Source organism: Trichechus manatus, unplaced genomic scaffold (genome assembly GCF_000243295.1).
Source record: "Trichechus manatus latirostris isolate Lorelei unplaced genomic scaffold, TriManLat1.0 scaffold00074, whole genome shotgun sequence".
NCBI classification, from domain to species: Eukaryota; Metazoa; Chordata; class Mammalia; order Sirenia; family Trichechidae; genus Trichechus; species Trichechus manatus.
Window position 1 is genome coordinate 7,112,467 of NW_004444010.1, and position 25,852 is coordinate 7,138,318.

The 25,852-nt window shown below is 40.1% G+C and overlaps 1 protein-coding gene across 1 annotated transcript in view; it reads right to left on the reverse strand.

Annotated features, from left to right (window-relative positions):
* Positions 1 to 838: 838 nt before the first annotated feature.
* The window catches only part of LOC101359113 (chondroitin sulfate proteoglycan 4-like), a 74,579-nt gene continuing 49,565 nt past the window's right edge, over positions 839 to 25,852 (reverse strand). The window contains exons 8-10 of the mRNA XM_004380502.1: positions 24,706 to 24,794; positions 3,556 to 3,739; positions 839 to 2,886 (exon numbers count right to left, since the gene is read on the reverse strand). Coding sequence (XP_004380559.1) covers positions 839 to 2,886; positions 3,556 to 3,739; positions 24,706 to 24,794 — 2,321 coding nt within the window. The remainder of the gene's footprint in view (positions 2,887 to 3,555; positions 3,740 to 24,705; positions 24,795 to 25,852) is intronic.

The following is a 25,852-nucleotide window of genomic DNA, read 5'->3' on the forward strand; positions in this document are numbered from 1 at the left end:
GACGTTATTAGGAGGGACCAGTCCCTGGAGAAGGACATCATGCTTGGTAAAACAGAGTGTCAGCGAAAAAGAGGAAGACCCTCAAAGAGCCGGACCGACACAGTGTTTGCAACAATGGGTTCAAACATTGCAATGATTGTGAGGATGGCGCAGGACAGGGCAATGTTTCATTCTGTTGTACACAGAGTCCCTATGAATCGGAACCGATCTGACAGCACCTAACAACACAACAACAACAACAGACTTGATTTTATAAATTAGAACAGACAAAGCCTCTTGATGAAACACGTTAGGTGAATATCCTCAAAGGGGGCCAGGCTATTCCACTATCTGGAGCACAGAGGCATTTCCTGTGTTAGGAAATCGAACCTAGAGACTTCAAGGAAGAAGAGATATTACAGAAAAACATTACAGAAACAAACTCACTGATTTGATAAATTACCTCTTCTACTTGCTGAAACAGTTCCTGCACTTCCTCCTGACTCACTTGGGGAGAGTGAATCCTCGATGAAAAATATTCAAAGCTTTCCTCCATTAACTATAACACCCAAGTTAGTACTGTGGGCTCCAGTCAGGCAAGCATGTTATGTAGCACCTTAAAAGTTACGTACACTGAGAAAGTCAGATCCAGAAGAGGGCATACAAGTCCACTGTGGAGAGGCCTAAGATGAGCATTAGTTACAATAAACACCCACCAACATCCAACAAATTCTGAGCATTGGGTGACTGGCAGGGCCAGGCTGCTTACAGCTGATTCAACCAGCATTTCTTTGCCATTGTATCTCAGTGCCTATCCCAGTACCTGGAACACGGTAGATGGTCAATACGAAACAAGAGCCTATACCCAGTACTGGTTGTGCTTTAGTGCTGGGTTGGTTTGCCGGCAGAGTTTCACCATGTCGGGATCTAAGCTCATCGATGTCTCCCAAGGAGCACATTTTTCCACTGGCTCAGCCACTAGAGAAGCCATCTGCTCACATTGTGGGGCCCTTAGGGGGCTGACTTGGGGGCTGCTGGAGCTTTTTATAAGTGGCATCACTGTGACAGTAGGAACGGTTATACTCCTTTCTGGTCTAGTTCTTGGGGCTGTGGGTTCTGGGTTGGTCTGGGGCTTGATAAGAGGTTTTGCTTTTTCTACCTTCCAGCCCAGTAGCCAACCACACAAGGCCACTGCAATCACCATCAGCAGGAAGACCACTGCAGCCAAGGGTATGATGACCATCAGTGGGTAGCTGCTCTCACTGAGTTGGGTAGCTGTCCCAAGGCTGACCTTGGTGGTGGCTGGTGGCCAAACAGCCCTGCTGGAAGAGGTCTTCCCATCCACAGTAGGCTCTTCAGCACTATGACGGCCCCAGGAATCTGTTTCCTGCCATCTGGTCTGGGTCAGCTTTCCCATAATTTCTGTTTGTGCTGTGAGTCCTAAAGAAACCACAGACTTTTCCTGAGAGGGATCTGAGGTTACAAGGTTATCTGCAGTAACTAATAAAGGAACATCTGAGGTAAAATTTTGCAAAAGTAAGGGGTCCGGTAGCACAATGGTGAAGGGGAGATAACTTATTGCTGGCTGCACGTGGTCTGCCCTGAGCAAGAAAGTGAAGGAATCATTCAGCATATCGGTGCCTGTTAGATTAGCATGTGGGTCTAGCATTAACAGCCCTTGGTCAATGTCCCATTGAGTGAACAATGTAGTGTCTTCCACTGAAGTGTTGCAACCTGCTCTTCTTACAAGTCTTCCATGGGCAGGGGGTGCTATCACTTCAAATTTGGGATCACTGTTAGTCATATTAGCAAGCTCAGTAGCATCCAGATCCTTTCTCCTCAGCCGGTGAGCCACTCTGTTGGCAATTTTCAGGTTTGACGTAACCTGCAGTAAAGGCTGAACTCTGATGCTCAGTGTTTGTCCTGTCAGGTTGCTTTCTGAAGTAAACAGTGAGAACTGTAGCTGGTCCTCTGAGGCAGTGAGATTTGTCATGTTGTAAGAGAGTCTTCCTGAATACAAATCTTCCTCTTCAAAGCTGGTGACCACCTGGTTTTCAATCAGCAGATGCCCATGCTGGAGGGGCTGTGTGACCTTGTAAGTGATTTGGGGGCTCCTCCCATTAGTCACTGCTGACAGGTGAGCATTGGTGATTGAAATGGTTGTCTGGCCTTGTGGGAGATGAAGGTCAGTGAGGTTCACGAGGGTGATGGAGATGGGGGTGACATCCAGGTGGAAGAGCTTGTAGAGTGGGCGATGTTTGCCATCAGTCACACTAAAGTAAAACACTCCAGAGGATGGGCTTCCATCCTGTACAAACCACACTTGGGAGTTATCAATGTCAGCTTGTGTAAAATGGTGAACAGGTGTGTCTGGATGGTAATCCATTGCCAAAAAGCCATTACTAGGGTTACGGATAATCACATATCTGATCTCCTCTGGGGGACTGTCTAGATCTTCCACTTTCAGGTTTTCGGGTCCCACAACCACCCTACTGCCCTGCAAAACTTTCAATTGAAGTCCTTTTGTCTTTAATTCTGGTGCCTGGTCATTCACGGGAGAGATGGTGATATTAAACATCTCTTCAAGAAAGTCAGCCTCTGGCTTGGTGGAGGACTTGCTCTTTTGGTTTGGCCAAACAGCAAAGGTAAAATTATCAGTCAGTGATTCAGAGTCATCGTGAAAGTATGTGATTCCAAATTTATTAATTATATACTGGGAGAAATTCGGTTTTCCTTTGGTAATATTTCTTTCTCCAATCATAATGGTTCCGTGGTGAGGAAGAGATGTAACCTGGAACCATATTTCATAAGAAGAACGCTGAGACTTGTGTAGTTTAAATAAGAGATTGGAAGCATCTAATTTAGACTGGTCAATCAGAACTTTGTCTCCCTCCTTGACAGCAGCTCCTATTAAAACATAAATACGAAGAACAAAGTTGTATTTCATTAGAATTTTCATATGACAGCTGTAAAGTGCTTTCTCCCTCAAATTTGCCTGGCCTAGTGTATTCCTCAAAACACCTTGGTTGCTCAAGTATTTAACTAGCATTGCTACCCAAGGCAAATGAAAAAAATAAATTTTATTTTTCACACACACACATACTACCAGCTCAACATTTCAAGCAAAGAAGCATTACAACTTTTAGATTCACTTATAAAATGTTGATTTCCTAACTTACATACTACTACATTTTCTCTTGTCATAAGAAAAGGTGCAATATCCCTTTCCTTTCAATATCTCATTCCTTTCAAGAACCAACGCTATTTCTCATTTTCATTTTCTATCAACAGTTTTCCATCATGGGCATGGTGAAGCCCCATAGGAGGACTTTGGGAGGCACAAATAAAATTCTTTAAAGCTAATTTGCCATCCTTACCCCAATACATCATTAAGGCTTATGAGAGGAAATAGAAGAGGTCTGGAGAGAGATTACGTGTAAAGAAATTACAATTTTGGATAAACAGTACAAGTTTTATTTCAAAGGTTGATATCAAGGCATTGAAAAGATTGATTTCCAAACTGTCCCTTCTTTAATAATCATAAATAAGGCACTGACCATATCTTGTTGGCTTTACCTGTATTTGCAAGCAGACGACTCTGCTGATGAGGATCATTGATTTCATATGAAACAGTAATACGAAACATCTCAGGGCCTAGAGTTGCTGGCAGGGAGGATGTTGTGAACATGAAAAAGTCTTCTGCAGCCCAGCCTGTGTTCTCAAGGTCAGTATGCTGATATAATATCAGCCTTTCATTGACCTGGCCAGACAGTTAGAAAAATCAGTCCCTGGTTTCAGGGATGATACAAGGATTAACAGATATCCTAACTGAAGGAGATATGTCTTTTCAAGGTTTACTCTACTTATGGTCCATGTATTGCACATATCTGCATGAATGCAGTAATATTAAGCTGATGGTAACTCATTTGTCAAATCTTTGTAATTTTCTCTTACAAAAATGATATAGTCATCAGAGAAATAAAAATACATTGATTTTGAGATGACCAATGATGGAAGTATCTATATTATAGAAAGTTTATAATAAGCCGCCACTGTCAGACAGTTTCAACAATTATCCACTCATAATCAATCTTGTTTCATATATATTCCTACCCTCTATTTATTCAACCTGTATGCTGAGCAAATAATCCGAGAAGCTGGACTATATGAAGAAGAATGTGGCATCAGGAGTGGAGGAAGACTCGTTAACAACCCGCATTACGCAGATGACACAACCTTGCTTGCTGAAAGCGAAGGACGTGAAGCACTTACTGATGAAGATCAAAGACCACAGCCTTCAGTATGGATTACACCTCAACATAAAGAAAACAAAAATCCTCACAACTGAACCAACAAGCAACATCATGATAAACGGAGAAAAGATTGAAGTTGTCAAGGATTTCATTTTACTTGGATCCACAGTTAATGAGCACGGAAACAGCAGTCAAGAAATCAAAAAACGCATTGCATTGGGCAAATCTGCGCAAAAGATCTCTTTAAAGTGTTAAAAAGCAAAGCTGTCACCTTGAAGCCTAAGGCATGCCTGACCCAAGCCATGGTATTTTCAATACCCTCATACGCATGCAAAAGCTGGACAATGAATAAGAAAGACTGCAGAAGAATTGATGCCATTGAGTTGTGGTGTTAGTGAAGAATATGGACTATACCATGGACTTCCAACAAAACCAACAAATCTGTCTTGGAAGAAGTATAGCCAGAATTCTCCTTAGAAGCAAGGATGATGAGACTTCATCTCACATACTTTGGACATGTTGTCAGGAGGGACCAGTCCCTGAAGAAGGATATCATGCTTGGTAAAGTAGAAAGTCAGTGAAAAAGAGGAAGACCCTCAGTGAGATGGATTGACATGGTAGCTGCAACAATAGGCTCAAGCATAACAACAATCATGAGGATGGTGCAAGACCGATCAGGATTTCATTCTGTTGTACGTAGGGTCACTATGAGTCAGAAATGATTCGACAGCACCTAACAACAACAACCCACTTTTCTATGCAGTAGATTATTTTGAAGCAAATTGCAGGCATCATATCATTTTATCTGTAAATGCTTTAGTAAGGATTGGTAAAAGATGAATTTTTTTTTTTTTTTTTTTTAATATTTTATTGTACTTCAGGTGAAGGCTTACAGAACAGATAGTTTCTCATGTAACAGTAACACACATGCTGTTTTATGACATTGGTTAACAACCCCACAACATTTTAACCCTCTAAATACTCAACTTTTTTTTTTTTTTTTTGGTGAAAATACACATAGCCAAAGATACGCCATTTCAAAAGTGTTTTTTACATACACATTTAAGTGACATTGACTACGCTCTTCTAATTATGCTGTTATTCTCACTTAAGATGAAGGCTTACAGGACAAAATAGTCTCCCATCTGACAGTTACTACAAATGTTGCCCTATGACAATGGTTAACAATCTCACAACACATCAACAATATCCTTACTCTATTTTGTGTTCCCTATCATCAGCTTCCTACTCCCCTTCTGCCTTCTGGGCCTTGTCACTGGACTCCTGTACCTCGTTACTCTCATGGTTTTACTGGGCTGTCCACTCGCAGGCTGATCAGTGAACCTCGAAGGTAACTTTACCACTGAGCTAAAAGGGTGTCTGGGGGCCATACTCTCGGGGTTTCTCCAGTCTCCTTTAGGCCAGTAAATCTGGTCTTTTGTTTTTTTTTTTTTTTTGTGAGTTAGAATTATGCTCTACATCTTTCTCCAGCTCTGTCCAGAACCCTCTGTTGTGATCCTGGTCAGAGCAGTCAGCGGTGGTAGCCGGGCACCATCTAGCTGTACTGGACTCAGTCCGGTGAAGATCTTGGTAGCTGTGGACAATTAGTCCTTTGGACTAATCTTTTCGTTGTATCCTGTTCTCTTCATTCTCACTTGCTCCCGAAGAGATGAGACCAGTGGAGTAAAAGATGACTTTTTTAAAACGTGAATATAATACTACTGTCATGCCTAAATATTAATAATAATTACTTAATACATCAAATATAAAATCAGTGTTCAAATTTCTTTGATCATCTAATGCTTTCTATTTTACATAGTTGGCTTTGTTTAAGTCAAGACCCTAAAAGTCTACACATCACATTTGTTTGGTACTTCTCATAGGTGTATTTTAATCTGTAGGTTCCCCTTCTCTGATTTTTCTCTTATTTATTTGTTGTTCAGGCAGAACAAGGCTTGGGGCTGGCTGCAGAACAGACCGTCAACTGCCCACATGTAAGTTCAAGACGAAGCTGAAGAAAATTAAAACAACTCCATGACAGCAAAAATACGACCTTGAATATACATCACACCTGAACTTAGAAACCATCTCAAGAACAGATTTGATGCATTGAACACTAATGACCGAAGACCAGATGAACTGTGGGATGACATCAAGGACATCATATATGAAGAAAGCAAACTTCATTAAAAAGTCAGGAAAGAAAGAAAAGAACAAAATGGATGTCAGAAGAGACTCTGAAACCTGTTCTTGAAAATCGACTAGCTAAAGCAAATGGAAGAAACGATGAAGTAAAAGAGATGAACAGAAGTTTTCAAAGAGGGGGCTCAAGAAGAAAAAGCAAAGTATTATAATGAAATGTGCAAAGGCCTGGAGTTAGAAAACCAAAAGGGAAGAACATGCTCAGCATTTCTCAAGCTGAAAGAACTGAAGAAAAATTTCAAGCCTAGAGTTGCAATATTGAGGATTCTCTGGGCAAAAAAATTGAACAACCAAAGAAGCATCAAAAGAACATTGAAGGAATACACAGAGTCACTGTACCAAAAAGAACTGGTCAATGTTCAACCATTTCAAGAGGTAGCGTATGATCAAGAACCAATGATATTTGAAGAAAGAAGTCCAAGCTACACTGAAGGCACTGGCAAAATACAAGGTTCTGGAAATTGACAGAATACCAACTGAGATGTTTCAATAAACAGATGCAATGCTGGAAGTGCTCACTCATACATGCTAAGAAATTTGGAAGGCAGCTATCTGACCGTTTGACTGGAAGAGATCCATATTTGTGCCCATTTCAAAGAAAGGTGATTCAACAGAATGAGGAAATTATTGAACAATATCATTAATGTCATATGCAAGGAAAATTTTGCTGAGGATAATTCAAAAACAATTGCAGCAGTACATTGACAGGGAATTGCCAGATAGTCAAGCCAGATTCAGAAGAGGAGGTAGAACAAGAGATATCATTGCTGATGTGAGACGGATCTTGGCTGAAAGCAGAGAATACTACAAAGATGTTTACCTGTGTTTTATTGACTATGCAAAAGCATTTGACTGTGTGGATCATAACAAATTATGGATAACATTGAGAAGAATGGGAATTCCAGAACACTTAATTGTGCTCATAAAGAACCTATACATAGATCAAGAGGCAGTTGTTCGAACAGAACAAGGGGATACTGTGTGGTTTAAAGCCAGGAAAGGTGTGTGTCAGCGTTGTATACTTTCACCATACTTATTCAATCTGTATCTTGAGCAAATAATCTGAGAAGCAGGACTATATGAAGAATGTGGTATCAGAATTGGAGGAAGACTCATTAACAACCTGCGATATGCAGATGACACAACCTTGCTTGCCGAAAGTGAAGAGAACTTGAAGTACTTACTGATGAAGATCAAAAACTACAGCCTTCAGTATGGATTACACCTCAACATAAAGAAAACAAAAATCCTCACAACTGGACCAATAGTCAATATCATGATAAACTGAGAAAATGCTGAAGTTGTCAAGGATTTCATTTTACTAGGATCCACAATCAACACCCATGGAAGCAGCAGTCAAAAAAATCAGAGGACATATTGCATTGGGCAAATCTGCTGCAAAAGACCTCTTTAAAGTGTTAAAAATCAAAGATGTCACCTTGTGGACTAAGGTACACCTGACCCCAGCCATGTGTTTTCAATCGCCTCCTATGCACGCGAAAGCTGGACAATGAATAAGGAAGGCCAAAGAAGAATTAACATGTTTGAATTATGGAGTTGGTGAAAACTATTGACTATACAATGGACCTCCAGAAAAATGAACAAATCTGTCTTGGAAGAAGTACAGCCAGAAGGCTCCTTAGAAGGGAGGATGGTATGACTTCATCTCCCTTACTTTGGACATGTTATTATCAGGAAGGACCAGTCCCTGGAGAAGGACGTCATGCTTGGTAAAGTACAGGGTCAGCAAAAAAAGAGGAGATGGATTGCCACAGTAGCTGCAACAATGGGCTCAATCATAGCAAGGGTTGTGAGGATGGCACAGGACCGGGCAGTAATTCATTCTGTTGTACATAGGGTCACCAGGAGTCAGAAATGACTCAACGGCACCTAACAACAACATTTGTTGAAGAAATTAGGTTATTTGTCCTATAGAACTTCCTACATCCTGGATGTTACTAATTGCATCCTTATGGTGTTGTTTAACATGTTCCTCTGTTCCCTGTATGTCCTGTATATGGATAGTTAAGTCTAGAGGCTTAATAAGAATCGGGTTTAATCCTTTGGTAAGAATACTTTACAGGTTGTAGTGTATGTTTCCTATTACATTTCATCATAAGGCAAAATAATGTTTGGTATCTCTCTTTTACATATGTTAAGATTGGTAGATAGATTTTAGTGTTGCCAGGTCGATCCATTTATTTTAAAGTTTTCCATCAGCCTGTCTCCTTATAGTTTTAGAGAGTCATTGATACTATTGACTAAATCCATTATTTTTACAATGACAAAACAGTGACATTCTTCATATTATGATTCCTTCTTCATTTCTTATATGGAATTCTTCTATAAAAAACTTTCCCTCATCAGCTGTTTGGTTACATTGAAATACAGTTCATACAGGAAAGACAGGAAAAATGCCCTGCCTCCAACTTCCAAACGTGACCATTGGATTGGTTTTGTTTGTTTGCTTTTTTTCCCTGAATCATTATAAACTCATAAATTTTAATATATAATGTATTTCATTTCATTGCAGTTATTATTATCATTGATGTTCAAATTGCCTCCCCCTTGCCTTCAAGATTTAATCTAAGTCCCTAATGCTTGTTGCCTGTCAATGTCCTTTCTAATTCAATTGATGGGGATGGGTCTACCCACGGTGTGTTGTTGTCCAGACACCATGTAGGTAAACCTTCCTCAAACAACAGTGATTGAAAGCTCCATAACTTTAATTATGGAAGGGAAGGCTAGAGATAAAACACTCAATCCTTAATTCCTATGGACCATACCTTTTTTAACCAGCTACCTTGTACAATACATTGAACATGCAGGTGGATTTTTCCAAGGGATTGTGTGTCCAATTCAAAAGTGCCTAGGATAAACGATCATATAATTTAAGGAGCTGCTGAGTCTACTTCACCAGTAAATATTTGTAAATACTGTATTAATTACAGAAGTTTGGGTCTCTAGAGATACACTGCTCTGGTTCAGTGCTGGTACAGTGGATGTATTTAGAACCAGAGTTCTCGATAAGCATTTGGTGTAGTGAGTTTCCATGAAATATAAGCTCCTTGTCCCCAAAGTGGCCAAAACCTGTTAGTGTGAGGTTTTTTTTTTTTTTGTTCCTGATCCCATTCAAGGATGAGATAAGGAAATGCTGACATTTGGAGATTTTAAATGGGGAAATCTCATCTCTCAACATTTCCTCATAGACAAAGAAGCAAGGTTAGTTGTGAGAAACTGAAGTTTCCACAGAGATGGTACTTTCTAGTGACTCAAGTCCCAGCAGTTTCTGGGGAAAAAAGTCATGTTAATTTAGCAGTCACACCATTTCTATTTCCAGCTTTAGATTTATGACACAATATTAGTCATAAATACATTGCTCCTCCCAGAAAAAGGTGCCTGTGCTAAGGAATTTGGATAAGAGGATGGTTCCTAACAGGTTTATACTCCGCTTACAAGAGACATGATATTACAAAGCAAAAGAGATCCCGTTTCCTAATATTAAAAGTAGCATCGTCTATTAACCAGGAGGAAAGGTTTTCTTGGAAGCTGGTTGATTTTATCCATTGATCTTTGGTATAAATGAAAATCAACTTCCCTGAAAAAAACATATAACAAGTTATTGGAATAATCTAAGGATCATCCGATATCTACAGTATGGACAGTGATTGTCCCAGGGAAGGAATGGTTCTTATAGATGAGGAAGATGGAGAAGAAGTCAGAAATCTCTGGGGGGCCATAACTGGTGAAGGATCCTGAACACAGTTTTGCACTTCATGAGTCTAGTAGAGGAGAGGTCTGTTATGGGTTCTGTTTTTGAGAAGACATTTCCAGAAGTGAGAAATTAAGTGTGAATAAACAACTGGCTTGTTTTACACTCGAGAGTGGAGAGAGAATTTAACTAGATGCACCTTGAATGTATGGGCTTTAAGACTGGATATCAGGTAATTGATAGTGCTGAGCTAGAAGTAAAAGGGAATAAGGATGTCTGTCTAATGTCAGCTTGCCAGTCATGCCCTGAAAGAGGTTTGCAGGTGAGTAGAATTTTTAATGTTTAAAAGAGAGCATTACCCTGGCCATCTCTCCAACTTTATGAGTCAGGTTCTAAGGTGCATGTGTTGGGAAAGGGCCAGGAAGGTGAGAATTAGGCTAAACTTTAAGAAAAAAAAATGTGTGGGGTAAACCTGAGGAGAACAGGATCTCAGAGAGGGTTAGGAATTTTGTCACCTCAAATAGAACATGGCTTTAGGAACAAATTCCAACAGCTGTGCATATTTCCACTGTATTTAATATGGATAGATAAGCCACTTGACTGAATACCTGCGCTTTGGGATTAAGGTGCAGGGGAGGATTTTTATTTCCTACAAATTTATATTAGTCCAAATATTTTCCCTTTTACACATTGAATCTTTCTGGAATGTCATTAGAAATTCAATGGTGTATAATTTTAACTCTAAGTGTAAAGGAAAAGCAGAATGAGAAAATCATCACTTGGCAACCACCATTTAATAAATGTTTCAGGAAAGAATCCTAAAATGGTTGCTAAAACTTGTGGGCTAAAGAGTGATGAGAAACAAGATATTTAAATAGTTTCAAAGTATCTCCACACAAAATGCTTATCAATTACTAAAGGGAAACAGTACCATTACTTACAGTGGAGAAACCTGGAAGACAGCACCTTAACCAAGTGATGAAGGTAAACATCATCATTAATGGGAAAAAGTACACATCAGCGCCTCTGGACAGGATGCTCTGAGAAGCAGCCAGCATCTCTATGGTATCCCTGCCAAAAATACATAACCTGAATTTGATCATGAGGAAACATGAGCTAAAACCAAGTTGAGGGACATTCTACACACAACTGACCTGTACTGTTCAAAAAATGGCAAGGTTTTGACATAAAAATGGCAAGCCAAACATGAGAGACAACGTGTTCCAGATTAAATGAAATTAAAGAGACATGACAACTAAATGACTTTATCCTGTTGATTGGGACAACAGTGATTCAGTGAGTGGTTCAGTGGTAGAATTCCGGCCTTGGATGTGAGGAGATACGGGTTTGATTCCATGCTAATGCACCTCAAGCACTGCCACCAACTGTCTGCAGGTGGAGGTTTGTGTGTTGCTATGATGCTGAACAGGTTTCAGCAGAACTTCCAGACTAAGACAGACTAAGAAGAAAGGCCTGTCCATCTACTTCCAAAAATCAAACAAAAACCCTATGGATCACAACAGTCCAATCCCATTGTACACGGGGCCATCATGAGTCAGGGCCGTCATGAGTAGGGGGCTGACTCAAAGGCAGCTATAGTAACAACATCCTGTGGGTTTTTTTCCTTTACTATTAAGGGCATTCAATATTCAATATTCTTCACTAGAATATTGAATATACCATGGACTGCCAAAACAACGAACACATCTGTCTTGGAAGAAATACAGCCAGAATGCTCCTTGGAAGCAAGGTTGGCAAGACTTCATCTCACATATTTTGGACATGTTATCAGGAGGGACCAACCCCTGGAGAAGGACATCATGCTTGGTAAATGGAGGGTCAGCAAAAAAAGAGGACGAGATGGATTGACACAGTGGCTACAACAATGGGCTCAAACAGAACTACGATGCTGAGGATGATGCAGGACGGGCCACTGTTTCATTTTGTTGTACATAGGGTCGCTATGAGTCGGAATCGACTTGATGGCACCTAACAACAAGAACAATTAAGGGTGTTAATGGGACAATCTGTGAAATTTGAATAGGGTCTATAGATTAGATATTAGTATTTTATCAATATTAATTTCCTGATTTTAAAAATTATACTGTGATTATATAAAAGGCCTTGTTTTTAGAAATATACAGTGAAGTATTTAAAAGTAAAGAGGAATCCTATCTGCAACTTGCTTTCAAAAATTGTGTGTGTGTGTGTGTGTGTGCATCTATAAACTGATATAGCAAATGCGGTAAAATGCTAATATTTGGGTAATATGGGTGAAGAGTATATGGGAATTCTTTATACTTTTTTGCATTTGTTCTGGAAGTCTGAGATTACTCAAAATAAAAAGTTAAAATAAATAATTAAATAAAAAAGTAAATCCTGTAATGTTTTACCACATCAACTTCAAGAAGTGACTAAGAACAATTTTTTTCTCTGATGACCCAATATATGCAGAATTAGGAGAAGAAAGTCAAAGCATAAAGGTCTTGGGCACTCTGAAATCAAGAAATGTTTTTTCCTATTTCAAACATGTTGTCGTGAGCTGTCCAGTCGATTTTGACTCATAATGACCCTATATGACAGAGCAGAACTTCCTCCATAGAGTTTCCTAGGCTATAATATCTTCACTGCAGCAGATCACTTGGACTTTTTCTCCAGTAGAGTGGCTGATGGGTTTGAATTGCTGACCTGTCGGTTAGCAGCCAAGTGCTTAACCACTTTGCCACCAGGGCTCCTTTTCAGACATGCCCCCTCCTATTTTAGTCCATTTCTTAAGACTTTAACAAGGCTCTCTTCCTACCTGACCTATAAATAAACCCATAAACCCGTTACCCTTGAGTCGATTCCAACTCATAGCAACCCTATAGGACAGAGTAGAACTGCCCCATAGAGTTTCCAAGGAGCACCTGGTGGATTCAAACTGTCGACCTTTTGGTTAGCAGCCATAGCTCTTAACCACTACACCACGAGGGTTTCTGACCTATAAATGAGTGGTTCTAAATCCTAAACCTTCTCATAGTAGTGCTTTAATTTGAAGGAACAATATTACAATATCTCTTATATCTCTAAGATTCAAACCTTCTGGATCTCCTATCTCCAATTTCTACAGAACCACGAAGAAAAACACTTGTTATCATTAAAAGAGACAGATTCGGCTCTAAGAAAACCCAAAATCCTATTGACCTTTCTGTGATGAGTTAAAGTTTATAGCTAAAAGGTTGCTGAAAAGCTCAGAGAAATTGGGAAATTAGAGAACTACCCTCCCTCCTCAGCTCCTCCCCAATCACAGGACCAGAAGTCACATCTCCAGATTTGTAGATGAGGGCTCTTCCTCCTACAGGAGTTTATCGGGGTCTCGGTGGCTCCAACTGCCTGAATTACTCCTCTTCATCCCCCAATGAAAAAAAATGACCCTTAATAAAGATGGAAGCAGAGAGGTTAGTAGATTTTGAATCTTGGATTGGTAAGACCTAAATTTAAAGATCAGTGCTGCCAATTTCCAGCTCTGTGGCCCTTGTTCATGTTGTTTAACCTCTCTGAAACTTCCTTTCTGCATTAAAATAGAGAGTAACATCTCACTCATGATACGCGTTTGACATAATAAGTCTACCAATGTATCAATGTTTAAAATGGCAGGCCCTGGGAATTGCCAGGTCTTTCAAGTCCTCACTAACCAATTCCTTACTGCAGTATCAGGGGATGTTAAGATGTAAGGCTACACTCACTTTTTATTGTGAACCACAGCATGAGAATATCATGCAATCAGCAAGTTCTAAAATATGCCTAATAAAATCTGTAGCCATAAAAACAATGGAATTTATAGACTGGAATCTTGGCACATATTCTAAAGCTTCTCATTGTGTTGTACATAAGTATTAGGTATTCGTTCACCACTCTGTACTTGGCATTTCATTAAATATTTGTTTAATGAATACGTATTTAGAAGTACTTTATAAAACAATTATAAAGTATATTTATAATCACAAAGCAGTAGAAATAAGGCATTCAAGAATATTCCTTACCCACTTATTTAACAAAAACTCATAGATAGTACCTAACATTTACTGAGCCCCAAATACATGACAGGCACTTTATGTAACTCATTTTGTTTAATTTTGTTTTGGAGGACTTGTTATGCCCATTTAACAGATTTGTAAAAACCTGAGGCTCAGAAAAATTTAAATAATTCACCAACAGCTAATAAGTGGGAGAACCCAGTTTTAAACCTAGTCCTGCGTGACTCCCAGAGTCCACACTTTTTCTCCTATTGAAGAGCTGCACCTACTGTTCAGAAAACTCAATGAGACTCTAGGCAACACTGAAAACCAAAAAAGACCCATTGCCATCGAGTTGATTCCAACTCATAGTGACCCTATAAGACAGAGTAGAGCTGCCCCATAGAGTTTCCAAGGAGCATCTAGTGGATTTGAACTGCTGACCTTTTAGTTGGCAGCCGTAGCTCTTAACCAGTATGCCACCAACATAGAAGTTCACCAGATACGCTCTCCTACCCCCAAGGAGTCTAATAATATGGACAGTCAGTTGGCAGGTTTGACTAGGACAAATGCCATTTTGTGGTCTGGCCTAGCTAGGACACAGTCACTACTGGCCAGAGCTTGTCCAACCTTGTAAAGATTCAAAGAAAATGACTAATCCTATATACACTGTATTTATTTTAAATGGCAAATTAAGGAAAGGCTGTATTCCAGTTCATCTACATCACTGCCATTGTTGATCAGATAGAGCCTTTCTCATAAGACAATGAGGAAAAGAGGGTGGGAATGAAGGGAAAGAAGTTTCCACTTGCTTCCAGGCAGACAGCAATTCCTATCTGGGTCCCAAGGTAACTAACAGAGTCCTGCATGCTTGAGGCTATGCTTTTTAAACGTAGAGGTCAGAGAGCTGAGGGTCATTATGAATGCCCTTGGGTGAATCTAGGGATGAAGCGGGAGCTCTGATACATCATGCTTGGTGGAGTCAATTATGGCATGGAATCTGATAATTTTTTTTTCCTCAAGTTATTCCTTAGGTCCACAGAAGTAAGTGTGGACAGGACTGAGTGTGAGGAAAACAGAATTGTCAAGCTAGGCCAGAAGGCAGGGCTAGAGCATATCTTTATTCTGAGGGTGTTTCTAAGTATAGCTTTTTATGGTCCTGATAACCCTATAGGGCAGTTTTACTCTGTCCTACAGGGTCACTATGAGTCAAAATCAACTCAGTGGCAACTGGTTTGGATATGGTCCTCATAAGAAAACCAGAGAAGGAGCCATTTACACTGATCATTCCCACAGTGGGACCTAAAAGTCAATCACAGCTTTGAAATTTCCATTGGAGAAGAAGAGTACCCAAATTATCTCAGGGTCAGGTGGGAGAAGAAGGAGGAAGAGATAGAAACAGAATTCACTCCCTTGATTCTCCACAAGATAATGGCTTGTCAAAGGTCCATGTCTCTGGACAGAACAATGATTGGCCAGGAGGAACAAGGGAAAGAGAACTGACCAAAAAATCTATCTTGGGCAGAAATTCATAGGGAAAGGAGGCTACAGAAAGACAAACAATTCAAGACAGAAAAATTTCTAAGGTTCAATGTAGGTTAACCAAAAAGTCCTTAATGCTAAGATTCTAAAGATGCCAAGATTCTGCATTCTTGAAAGAATGCTCAGAGGAATAACTCCTTTCCGTGTGCTCTTTCTCATTTCACCCAGCACTGACATCATTATGATCACAGAGAGCAGCTACGCATAGAAGGTTCAAAGTTCTCAGAAGGGGTCAGGAGTCCGGGGCAGCCCAGCATGCCAAGGTTTAGAGAGTAACCAGGTATCAGGCTAAATAAAGTGGGATTAGGTTAAATCCCAAGAATGAGTCCCTTGACTAAAAATAGGTAGAAGAGGCATTTTAGGAAATCTAAGTTTAAAAGTGATATCTGGAAATTTCCAGCTAGAAATAGGGAATTGAAAAGCTAGTCCAAATTATCCAAAAGGTAGTGGCTCATGACCCTCCATGACTGAGTCAGTCCCTGCAGAAATCTACTTGAGCAAAAAGCTTTGTAAGGAACGCAGCAATATATCCATTGATCACCATAGAAGTGAACATAGATTCTCACAAGTCTTAGGCCGTTACAACTGTGTAGACCTTTAGTAAGACTACCGAATGAAATCATATAAAAGGTGACTCATGAGCAAACTGCAGAAGGTAGCATGGGACATCTTGTCTTTTATATACATGACTGTAGTAGGCTACAAATGTAAAGGTATCAGGTCCTAATCCCTGGGACTTATGAATATTACTTTATATGGCAAAGACTTTGCATATGTTATTAAGTTAAGGATCCTGATATGGGGCGATTATCCTGAATTATTCAGATGGACCCTAAATGTAATCACATGTATTCTTTATGAGAGAGAGGCAGAGGGAGATTTGACACAGAAGAAAAGAAGATATGACTAGGGAGGCAGAGATTGAAGTGATGCGGCCACAAACCAAGGGATTCCAGCAGTCAACAGACGCTAGAAGAGGCAAGGTAGGATCTCCCCTAGAGCCTGTGGAGGGAGCATGGCCCTGCTGACACCTTGATTTTGGCCCAACTTTTTCTGTTGTTTTAAGCCACCAAGTTTGTGCTAATTCGCTACAGCAGCCATAAGGAATTAATACAATGAGAAAGAATAAACCACTATCACTCAAATGGGGATTAGTTCTATCTGTTTTCCAAAGAAAGAAGCAACAGTTCTATGGGGGAGAAACATTTTTGGTTATTCAAAGTCATTGGGCCAAGACTCATCAGCCAATTTCCAGTTTGAACAATGAGTGACCAAGTGATAGCACAGTTCAATAGTTCCTACACGTAAGAAAATACATTAGCACATATATTCAGTGAAGTATAATGGCAAAACCAAAACTGACTAAACAAAAAACTGGTAGAAAATGTCCAAACTAACTACTGAGTCTAGCCGCCATTGAGCTTATTACATAAGAGATCTCAGGAAAGCGAAGTGGGGGATGGGCAGGAGTAATCACTAACACAAAGACACTGGTGGTTCCCTGCTCAGAAAATTAAAGGGCCAAAGTTTAATGATCCCATTGTACTCTCCATTAAGTTGTCATAAATTAATTTCTATCCTATGGGAAACGTGTTCACAATTTCTTAAAATGTTAAGTATTGTCTTGGGCAATAAACCCAGATTCTGGGAAAGGAGGTAATTAGACAAAAATCCATAACCCAAATTATACTATTTTCTAAATGTGGCCTCAGAAACCTGTATCTGTATTGCAGCAGCAAATAGAGACTAAGATGGATGATCTTCCCTCCACAACAGCACAATGGCTAAAATGCAATTACTGCACAAGCTTTATGGAAAAGAAAAAATGCCAGGCATGGTGAACTTCAAAACCAGAACACTCTTGTTTTTAATAATCCTAAATTATCTAAGCAAGCACTGCAATGAAAACCATTCAATTAGCCTTATGCTCTACTTGGAAGAGATAAGTACTTTATGGAATTCAGTCTTACTTTGTTCATACATTCTTTGACATGAACAATTTCTTTAAATTTGTGGAAGGAAAGCCTTCATTTAATTTTAAAATCTAATGATTTACCTCCTCTGTGCAATGGTATATTTAATTCTTCAGGATATGACCTTTTCAGCAAAGGGTTTTGTGGTTTAGCTTTCCCCATTTATACAGACATAATATAATGGTAAACAACAAGAATGTTCCTTGTTTATCTTGGTTGGTTGACATGGTATGGCTTGAAAAAATGGTGAATTTATTCGGGATAAAAAATATTCTTGAGCTCAGCCATAACAAATATTTTTTTCCCACAATTTTGCCAAAGTATGATATTAAGCATAATGGAGAGAGTTGAGATTTCTTTCATAAGCTATATCTACCTAGAGCCACTGATTGAAATGGTCATTTTTATTTATCTACTAAAAGCAAGAAAGAGTGTGGGTTTTAAGCGCAATGATGCAGTCATTTTTGGCTCTCCCAGTTGAGAGCGGTATTGATCTGGGAACAATTTAATCCTTCAAGGTAAACATGTGAAAAAGCACGTGACCATCAACTGCCTAAAAGAATCTCTACTGGACACTTGGCAGGTTAGTGGTTAGAACTGATTCTTGAAATCAGAAAAACTGGTCTAGGAAGCCAAATAATAATCCAAGCCATTTGACTACATGAACACAAACAAGTAAAATTGTTTCCTGAGTAATGTCTTTTTTCACCAACCAAATTGAAGGCAACAAACCAAGGCTCATAATATGTGCTCAATAAATGGCTTCATTAAGAAATTTCAGAGAAAAGGTTTTGATCATCTTCAGCACCTCCAAAGCCCTCACTCCACCATTTCTTTCACTTCCCAAAATGTCCTGGAGCTGCTGGGCAATAAACCTGGCAGCCAGCATAAGTTGGCTGAGAGTTGACCAGGGTCCTGTTTGACAAGAGACCATAAGACTGCTGACTTAGGAAAAGAATTCTCATTCATCTGCATGTGAAAAAAGGATCTTAGGAAGGCAAAAGGCAGGAAGATAATGTTTCTTCTTCTTCCCAAGTCAAAAATAAAATATTAATGTGCAATAAAACAATAAAAATGTCTATTTTTGAATATGCAAGCTAAACAGGATTGAAATGTTTTCAGATTAACATCAATTGTATTTTTTTTAGTGATGCTCTGTCCTTTTTCAATATAAATTTAACGCTTCCTGATTTTATTTTTATAATAAGTATGTGTTATTTTTATACTCTGAAACACACCCACTGAAACATCCAGGTAACCTACCACCCTGAGGGAGCCACAGCTAGCTTTTTGGTTTATAACCTTGCAGAGCTTTTCTTTGCACACTGCCTTCCTTACACACATTATATCATTATTATGACTATCCAAGTGGAAGGAGAAATAGGGTATTTCAATAATATTTGTAGAGATTTAGCCAAACATATCCCATAAAAACACCTCAACTTTGGAGTCCGTCCACTCTGACATGCTAGGGTGGGGTCCTTGATGATCCCGTGGCCCCAGGCTGCGTTTCTCCTGCAGCCAGTGCTTCACCAAGGACTCCAGGCATGAAAACCAAAAACCCACTGACTTCAAGTCGAGTGGATTCTGATTCATAGCGACCTTATGGGACAGGGTAGAACTGCCCCATAGGATTTTCAAAGCTATAATCTTTAAGGAAGCAGACTGCCATATCTTTCTCCCATGGAGAGGCTAGTGGGTTTGAACTGTGGACCTTTTGGTTAGAAGTCAAGGAGCTCTGAACCACTGTGCCACCAGGGCTCATTCCAGGCATGAAGTCCTCTTATATTTTCCTCAGTCTCCTCTTCTCATCACCTCTCACGGAAAGAGACTAAAGAACACCAGGGACTTTCTCTCAAAAGGAAACAATAAGTGGGTTATAAAGTGAAGCAAATGTCATTCTCCTCTAACTATCTCATTTCCATTAATTAAATCACTGTAGCCCGTTAGGGTAAACACAGCAGCCAATTTGAGGGTCCTAGAAAATTGCCTTCCCCTGTGAAGCTAGTCTTTCAGCTACTATGAGAAGAAAGGAACTTCTCACATTTCCAAGGACAAAAAGATAAAGACAACAGGAGCCTTAGTCACCATTTATTGTTTGCTATATGTGGCAAAGTAGTTAAGAGCTTGGCTGCTAACCAAAATGTCAGCAGTTCGAATCCATCAGCCATTTCTTGGAAACCCTATGGGGCAGTTCTACTCTGCCCTATAGGGTCACTATGAGTCGGAATCGACTGGATGGCAATGACTTTGGGATTTTTTGGTATATGTGAGGCAGGAGCCCTGGTGGCACAGTGGTTAAGTGCTTGACTGCTAACCAAAAGGTTGGCAGTTCGAACCCACCAGCCACTCTGGGAGAAAGATGTGACAGTCTGCTTCCATAAAGATTACAGCTTTGCATAACACAGTTTATAAAGAAAATGTTCTACATCCTACTTTGGTGAGTAGCATCTGGGGTCTTAAAAGCTTGTGAGCGGCCATCTAAGATACTCCACTGGTCTCATCCCATCTGGAGCAAAGGAGAATGAAGAAAGCCAAACACACAAGGGAAAGATTAGTTCAAAGGACTAATGGATTACAACTACCACAGCCTCCACCAGACTGAGTCCAGCACAACTAGATGATGCTCAGCTACCACCAACAACTGCTCTGACAGGGATCACAACAGAGGGTCCTGGACAGAGCTGGAGAAAAATGTAGAACAAAGTTATAACTCACCAAAAAAAAAAAAACAGACTTACTGGTCTGACAGAGACTAGAGAAACTCCAAGAGTAGGGCCCCAAGATATCCTTTTAACTCAGTACTGAAGTCACTCCCTAAAGTTCACCCTTCAGCCAAAGATTAGACAGCCCCATAAAATAAAGGAGACTAAATGGGCACACCAGACCAGGGGTAAGGACGAGAAGACAGGAGGGGACAGGAAAGCTGGTTATGGGGAACCCAAGGACAAGAAGGGGAGTGTTGACATGTCGTGAGGTTGCAACCAATGTCACAAAACAATATGTGTATTAATTGTTTGAGAAACTAATTTACTCTGTAAACCTTCATCTAAAGTACAATTAAAAAATGGAAAAAAAAAAAAAAAGATTACAGCATTGGAAACCCTATGGGGCAGTTCGACTCTGTCCCATAGAGTCGCTATGAGTCGGAATCAACTCAATGGCAATGGGTTTGTTTTTGCGGGTGATTTTTTTTTTTTTTTTAGGTATATGTGGGGCAGTGTGATAAACATTTTACATCTATTATCTGTCTTAATTCACATGCAAGCTTTAAGAGAAAAGTATAGCCTCGTGGATGTGGATAGGAGCATAACCTAGAGTCAGGGACCCTGGGTTCAAATTCTGACTCTGCTACTTAGAAGCTGTAAAACTGGGGGCAAGTTGCTTAACCTTGTGCTTTAGTATCTAAGTCTGTAAAGTGGGGATAATGAATAACACAGGTAGAAAGCTTAGAACTGCGCATGGTAAGTAGTGAATGTTTAAAATAATTTCAATTCCCATTACTATTATTTTCCCCATTTAAGATAAGGAAATTGAGGTTTAAATGGTAAGTAATTTGACCCAAGTCATAAAACTAATCCAGAGTTTCTGACTTTAGAGGCCAAGGGACTTGTCCTGAGTGAGTCACCAGTAGTCAGTAGTAGAACAAGGAGCATCAACACGGGACCGAGTCCTAAATTACATGCTCTCTCTACACACCATACACCAAAAATACAAAAAGTATGGGCTGCTTAGCTGAATTTCTATAGACTCTAAATGTATCTTACACATTGCTTAAGGAAGAAGCAGGGGCAGATTAGCCAATAGTCAAAGCAAGCACAGGGTTTACCTTGCTTGCCAGATCATCTGTAGTGAACAATTTCATGTGAAATTGTTCACTGAAGATTAGTAAATAAGCACAAGTAAGCCCATGCTTATCTTGCTTACTGGATCATCCACCCCTGTCGGGAATTGTAAGTTTGAAAAGAGGCTTTTATTCTGTAGGAAGGTGCTGTGGGGTTGGGAGAGAGACAAATGCCAGCCATACCTAGAAAGGAAATCTTTGATGCGATGGAAACATGTGAAATTGCTCACTATAGATAATCTTGTAAACAAGGTAAGCATAGTACTTACCTTGCCTATTGGACAATCCGCCCCTGGGAAGAACCACCAGGTAACAGTTGCTGTCGAGTTAACTCCAACTTACGGCAAAGCCATGTGTGTTAAGGTAGAACTGTGCTTCATAGGGTTTTCAAGGCTGTGACCTTTTTGAAGCAGATCACCAGGTCTTTCTTCCGAGGTGCCTCTGCATGGGTTCGAACTGCCAACCTTTCTGTTAGTAGTTGAGTACTTAACCATTTGGCAACCCGGGACTCCTATCCAGTAATATACCTTGTATAAAAAGCCCTGACACATAGTCTAATGTCCTTGTATACAATCAAAAGAGCTCTCCATTTTCCTCTGAGTCAAAGAACTGGACTGGACCACTGGTATGGTGGGTGAGGAAAGGGCTAGGTGCAGCAGGAAGAGAGCTGCACCTGGTCCATTTGGGAAGGAGAAAGAAACTCCTCTCTCCACCCTGACTTGTGGGACAGCCCAGGTTGTGCTTCCAATTGGAGTTGCCTGTCTCCAGCAGAGTCCACAAGGACCAGCAGTTGGGTCAAAGGTCCCTTATCCTAGACACAGTTGTGCAGGCCCCCCACAGCTCTGCCTGGGGGAATGTAACACATCGACTGCTATGGCTAAAACCTGCCATCGCTAATACGTTTTCTTGATACTTGCTTCTTTCTTCATAAAAGTAGAAGGAATTATGAGAGGAAAAAATAAAACCTTAAAATAACTGCCTTCCCTGGGGTATTAATTTGCTGTTTACAAACGTGTTATAGTCTACGTGTTGTTTGTTTGCATAATAAAATGTACTCTAACTTCTAGTATAAAACAGTATTCCAGTTTTCAGATTACCACTGTGGTAGATTGCACTATCGTTCCCGTTACTAACTTCCTCCCCTCTGTGAGACGTTTATACTTCTCCATCCCACTGACATCAGGCTTGCTCATGTGACTCTCTTTAGCCAATGAGATGTGGGCACAAGTGATACATGGCACTTCTGATCACAAGCCTTAAGAGTCATAGCATGGTTCCACTATCACTGTTGCAAGCACAGAAATGCTAAAGACAGGGGCTGCTCCTTTAGCTTAGATCCTAGACTAAAGAAGACAGGTAGAGCAGACCAGTAGTCAACCTATGTTGTTGTTAGGTGCCGTCAAGTCGACTTTCAACTCATAGCAACCCCATGTGACAGAGTAGAACTGCCCCATAGGGCTGTAACCTTTACAGAAGCTGATCACCAGGTCTTTTCCTCACAGAGCCGCTGGATGGGTTCAAACCCCCAATCTTTCAGCTAGCAGCCAAGAGCTTAACTGTTGTACCTCCAGGGCTCCTAGCCAACCCACAGCCAATATACAAGGTAAGTGAAAAATAAATTTTTGTTATGGCAAGCCACTGAGATTGGAGAGTTATTTGTTACTGCAGCATAACCTAGTGGATCCTAGCTACTGTATACACTAAAGCTTATTAGAACATCCTGATCTAAAACAGTATGTATTTGCAATGAAAAATAGTGAAAAAATATTTTTGCAATTATCATAATCAATTTATTTTTTCCAAAAAAGGAACTAGGGTTAGAGCCAAGTCATCTTTGTATGGTATGTCAGTATTCAAAATGCAAACTGCCCCTGGGCATTTGTTTTGATGTCCCTGGGCACATTCCCACAGAATGTAGTTGTCATCCTAACTCTCTTTTCCTTCCTCCAGAGAGTGTCTGTAAACTAGAGAATTTATACTTCCTGTTTTCAGCGGAAAAAGAACTTTTGCTAGCCTCATGTCCTGCTCCCTTAAATGCATCCCAGACAAAGCTGATTGCAAAGCAAAAGTCAAATTCAATCCTGTCACACTATACGGCAGCAGAAATGTCTCAAAGATAAAGGGCAGACATGTGGTTTACTTTCGCTATTTCCTCTAAACATGACTTTGGATTTTTTTTTTTTTTAATCTTTTAGTCATGGAAAGCTAATCAAATCAACTATCAGGTCCACATACACACTATTTCAACATGGACAAATAAAAATGAATAGAAAAAAGAGAAATGGTAATATTCAAGAAGATCATTTGAAAACATAGATTTTTAGAAAATGAAATCACATATAAACAAACGTGTCTGGTCAATGAGATTTCTGGAGAGCCAAAAAAAATTAAAAAAAGAATCAGAAGTTATGTATGTGGGCAGTGGTGGTGTTGTTGTCAGGTGCCATTGAGTCAATTCTGACTCATAGCAACCTATAGGACAGGATAGAACTGTCCCATGGGGTTTCCAAGGAGCAGCTGGTGGATTCAAACTGCTGACCTTTTGGTTAGCAACAGAGCTCTTAACCATGGCACCACCAGAGTTCCCCAGTAAGTACTAGTGGTGGTGAAATACCAATGAAGTTTAAAACAGATGGCTCTGGATACAGATTAAAAATATGTATGTGTGTACATATGTATATGTATATACCTACTTGCACACACATATACATACATGCATACACACATGCATTCATATTTGTATATACACATACATATATAATTACTATATATTAAATAAGGTATTAATATTACATATAAACATACACACACAAACATATATCTCCTATGGGACTTACTTATCCAACTATGCTTTGGATTTCTTTTTAAATCAATCTTTAATGATAAAAGGGTACTTTTTTTATTTCTTAGACACAAAGTTTGAATTTGCTTAGTGTTTTCTGACAATTGTGTCTCACCCTGCTCACTACAAAGTGTCTGGATTTAAAATCAACACAGTTGAAATGAATAATTGCCTGGGCAAGAGTCACGTCAGCTTGGCTTAACAGGATGAAGAGAAATGACGGGCCGGCCCTGCTGAGACCCTCGGCCCTGCTCAGCCAGCAGGGACGTCAGTACTCACCAGATATTGTGTAAAAACGGAAACATCCTCTGTGCTGTTGTCAGAATTTATTCTCACCAACCTCCCAAGTCTAGGCGAACTTACAATCGTAAAAGTTAGAGTTCTGTTTCCTGCGCTGTCCACATCATTGGTTACAGCTTTCAGCTCACAGGATGAAATGGGCTTCGTGGAACCTAAGAGAAGATGTGAACGTGCATTAAATACAACGCATAGGAAGACTGCTTGTCATCAAACGAGCTTTACAAGTCCTGAAACTCTTTGGAAAACACGTGGTCATGTACGGGGTGGCGGGGGAAGAGGGGTTGGCTAGATCTAAACTGGAATCGGCCTCTGAAAGGTGATTCCTGAGGCATCTATTTGTGGGGCCTGAGATGAAGGACAATCATAGGAGAAGAGATAGGCTGCACTCCCAGCCCAGGCCCAGTTGTCTAACTGACCCCTAGAGGAAGAAAGCAATATCATCGCGTGTGCACCCAGCTTGGCTCCAAGGGTGTGGAGGAGAAGCAGCTTGTGTAACATTGAGAGCACAGGAGACAGCACCCTCCCCTGGGAGTGTGACAGGGCTCCGGGAGGTTCCACATCACAGAGGCTACAGGGATCAATGGGGTGTCTGTTCACAGATGCCTGGGGGAGAGGTTGGCTCTTGAAGAAATGTGAGGCATCTCCTAAGGACCCCCAGACATGCTGGTACACAGACATTGTAAGCAGTGAAGGCCCTGTGTGAACACCAAAGGGGGAAAGAGCCAGTGACAGACAGGTGTCTGTGCTAATGTGACCTCATGGGTAACCAAAGACCAGAGAGGCTTGGGGACACCCATGTTAGAGCAATACCTCTCAGACACTCTGTAGTGAAGGATAAGTATTTTCCCCCAATCCATTTGGACCAATAATTTTTTTTTCTTTTTTTTTTTTTAATTACACTCCAGGTGAAGGTTTACAGAACAAATAGTTTCTCATGAAACATTAGTACACATATTGTTTTATGACATTGGTTAACAACCACATGACATGTCAACCCTCTCCCTTCTTGACCTTTTTTTTTTTTTTTGGTGAAAATATACATAGCCAAAGATACACACTTTCAAAAATTTCTACATGCACAGTTCAGTGACATCAACTACGCTCTTCCAGTTGCGCTGCTATTCTCATTTTAGATGAAGGTTTACAGAAAAAAAAAGTTTCTCATTAAACAGTTAGCACACATGTTGCCCTATGACAATGGTTAACAACC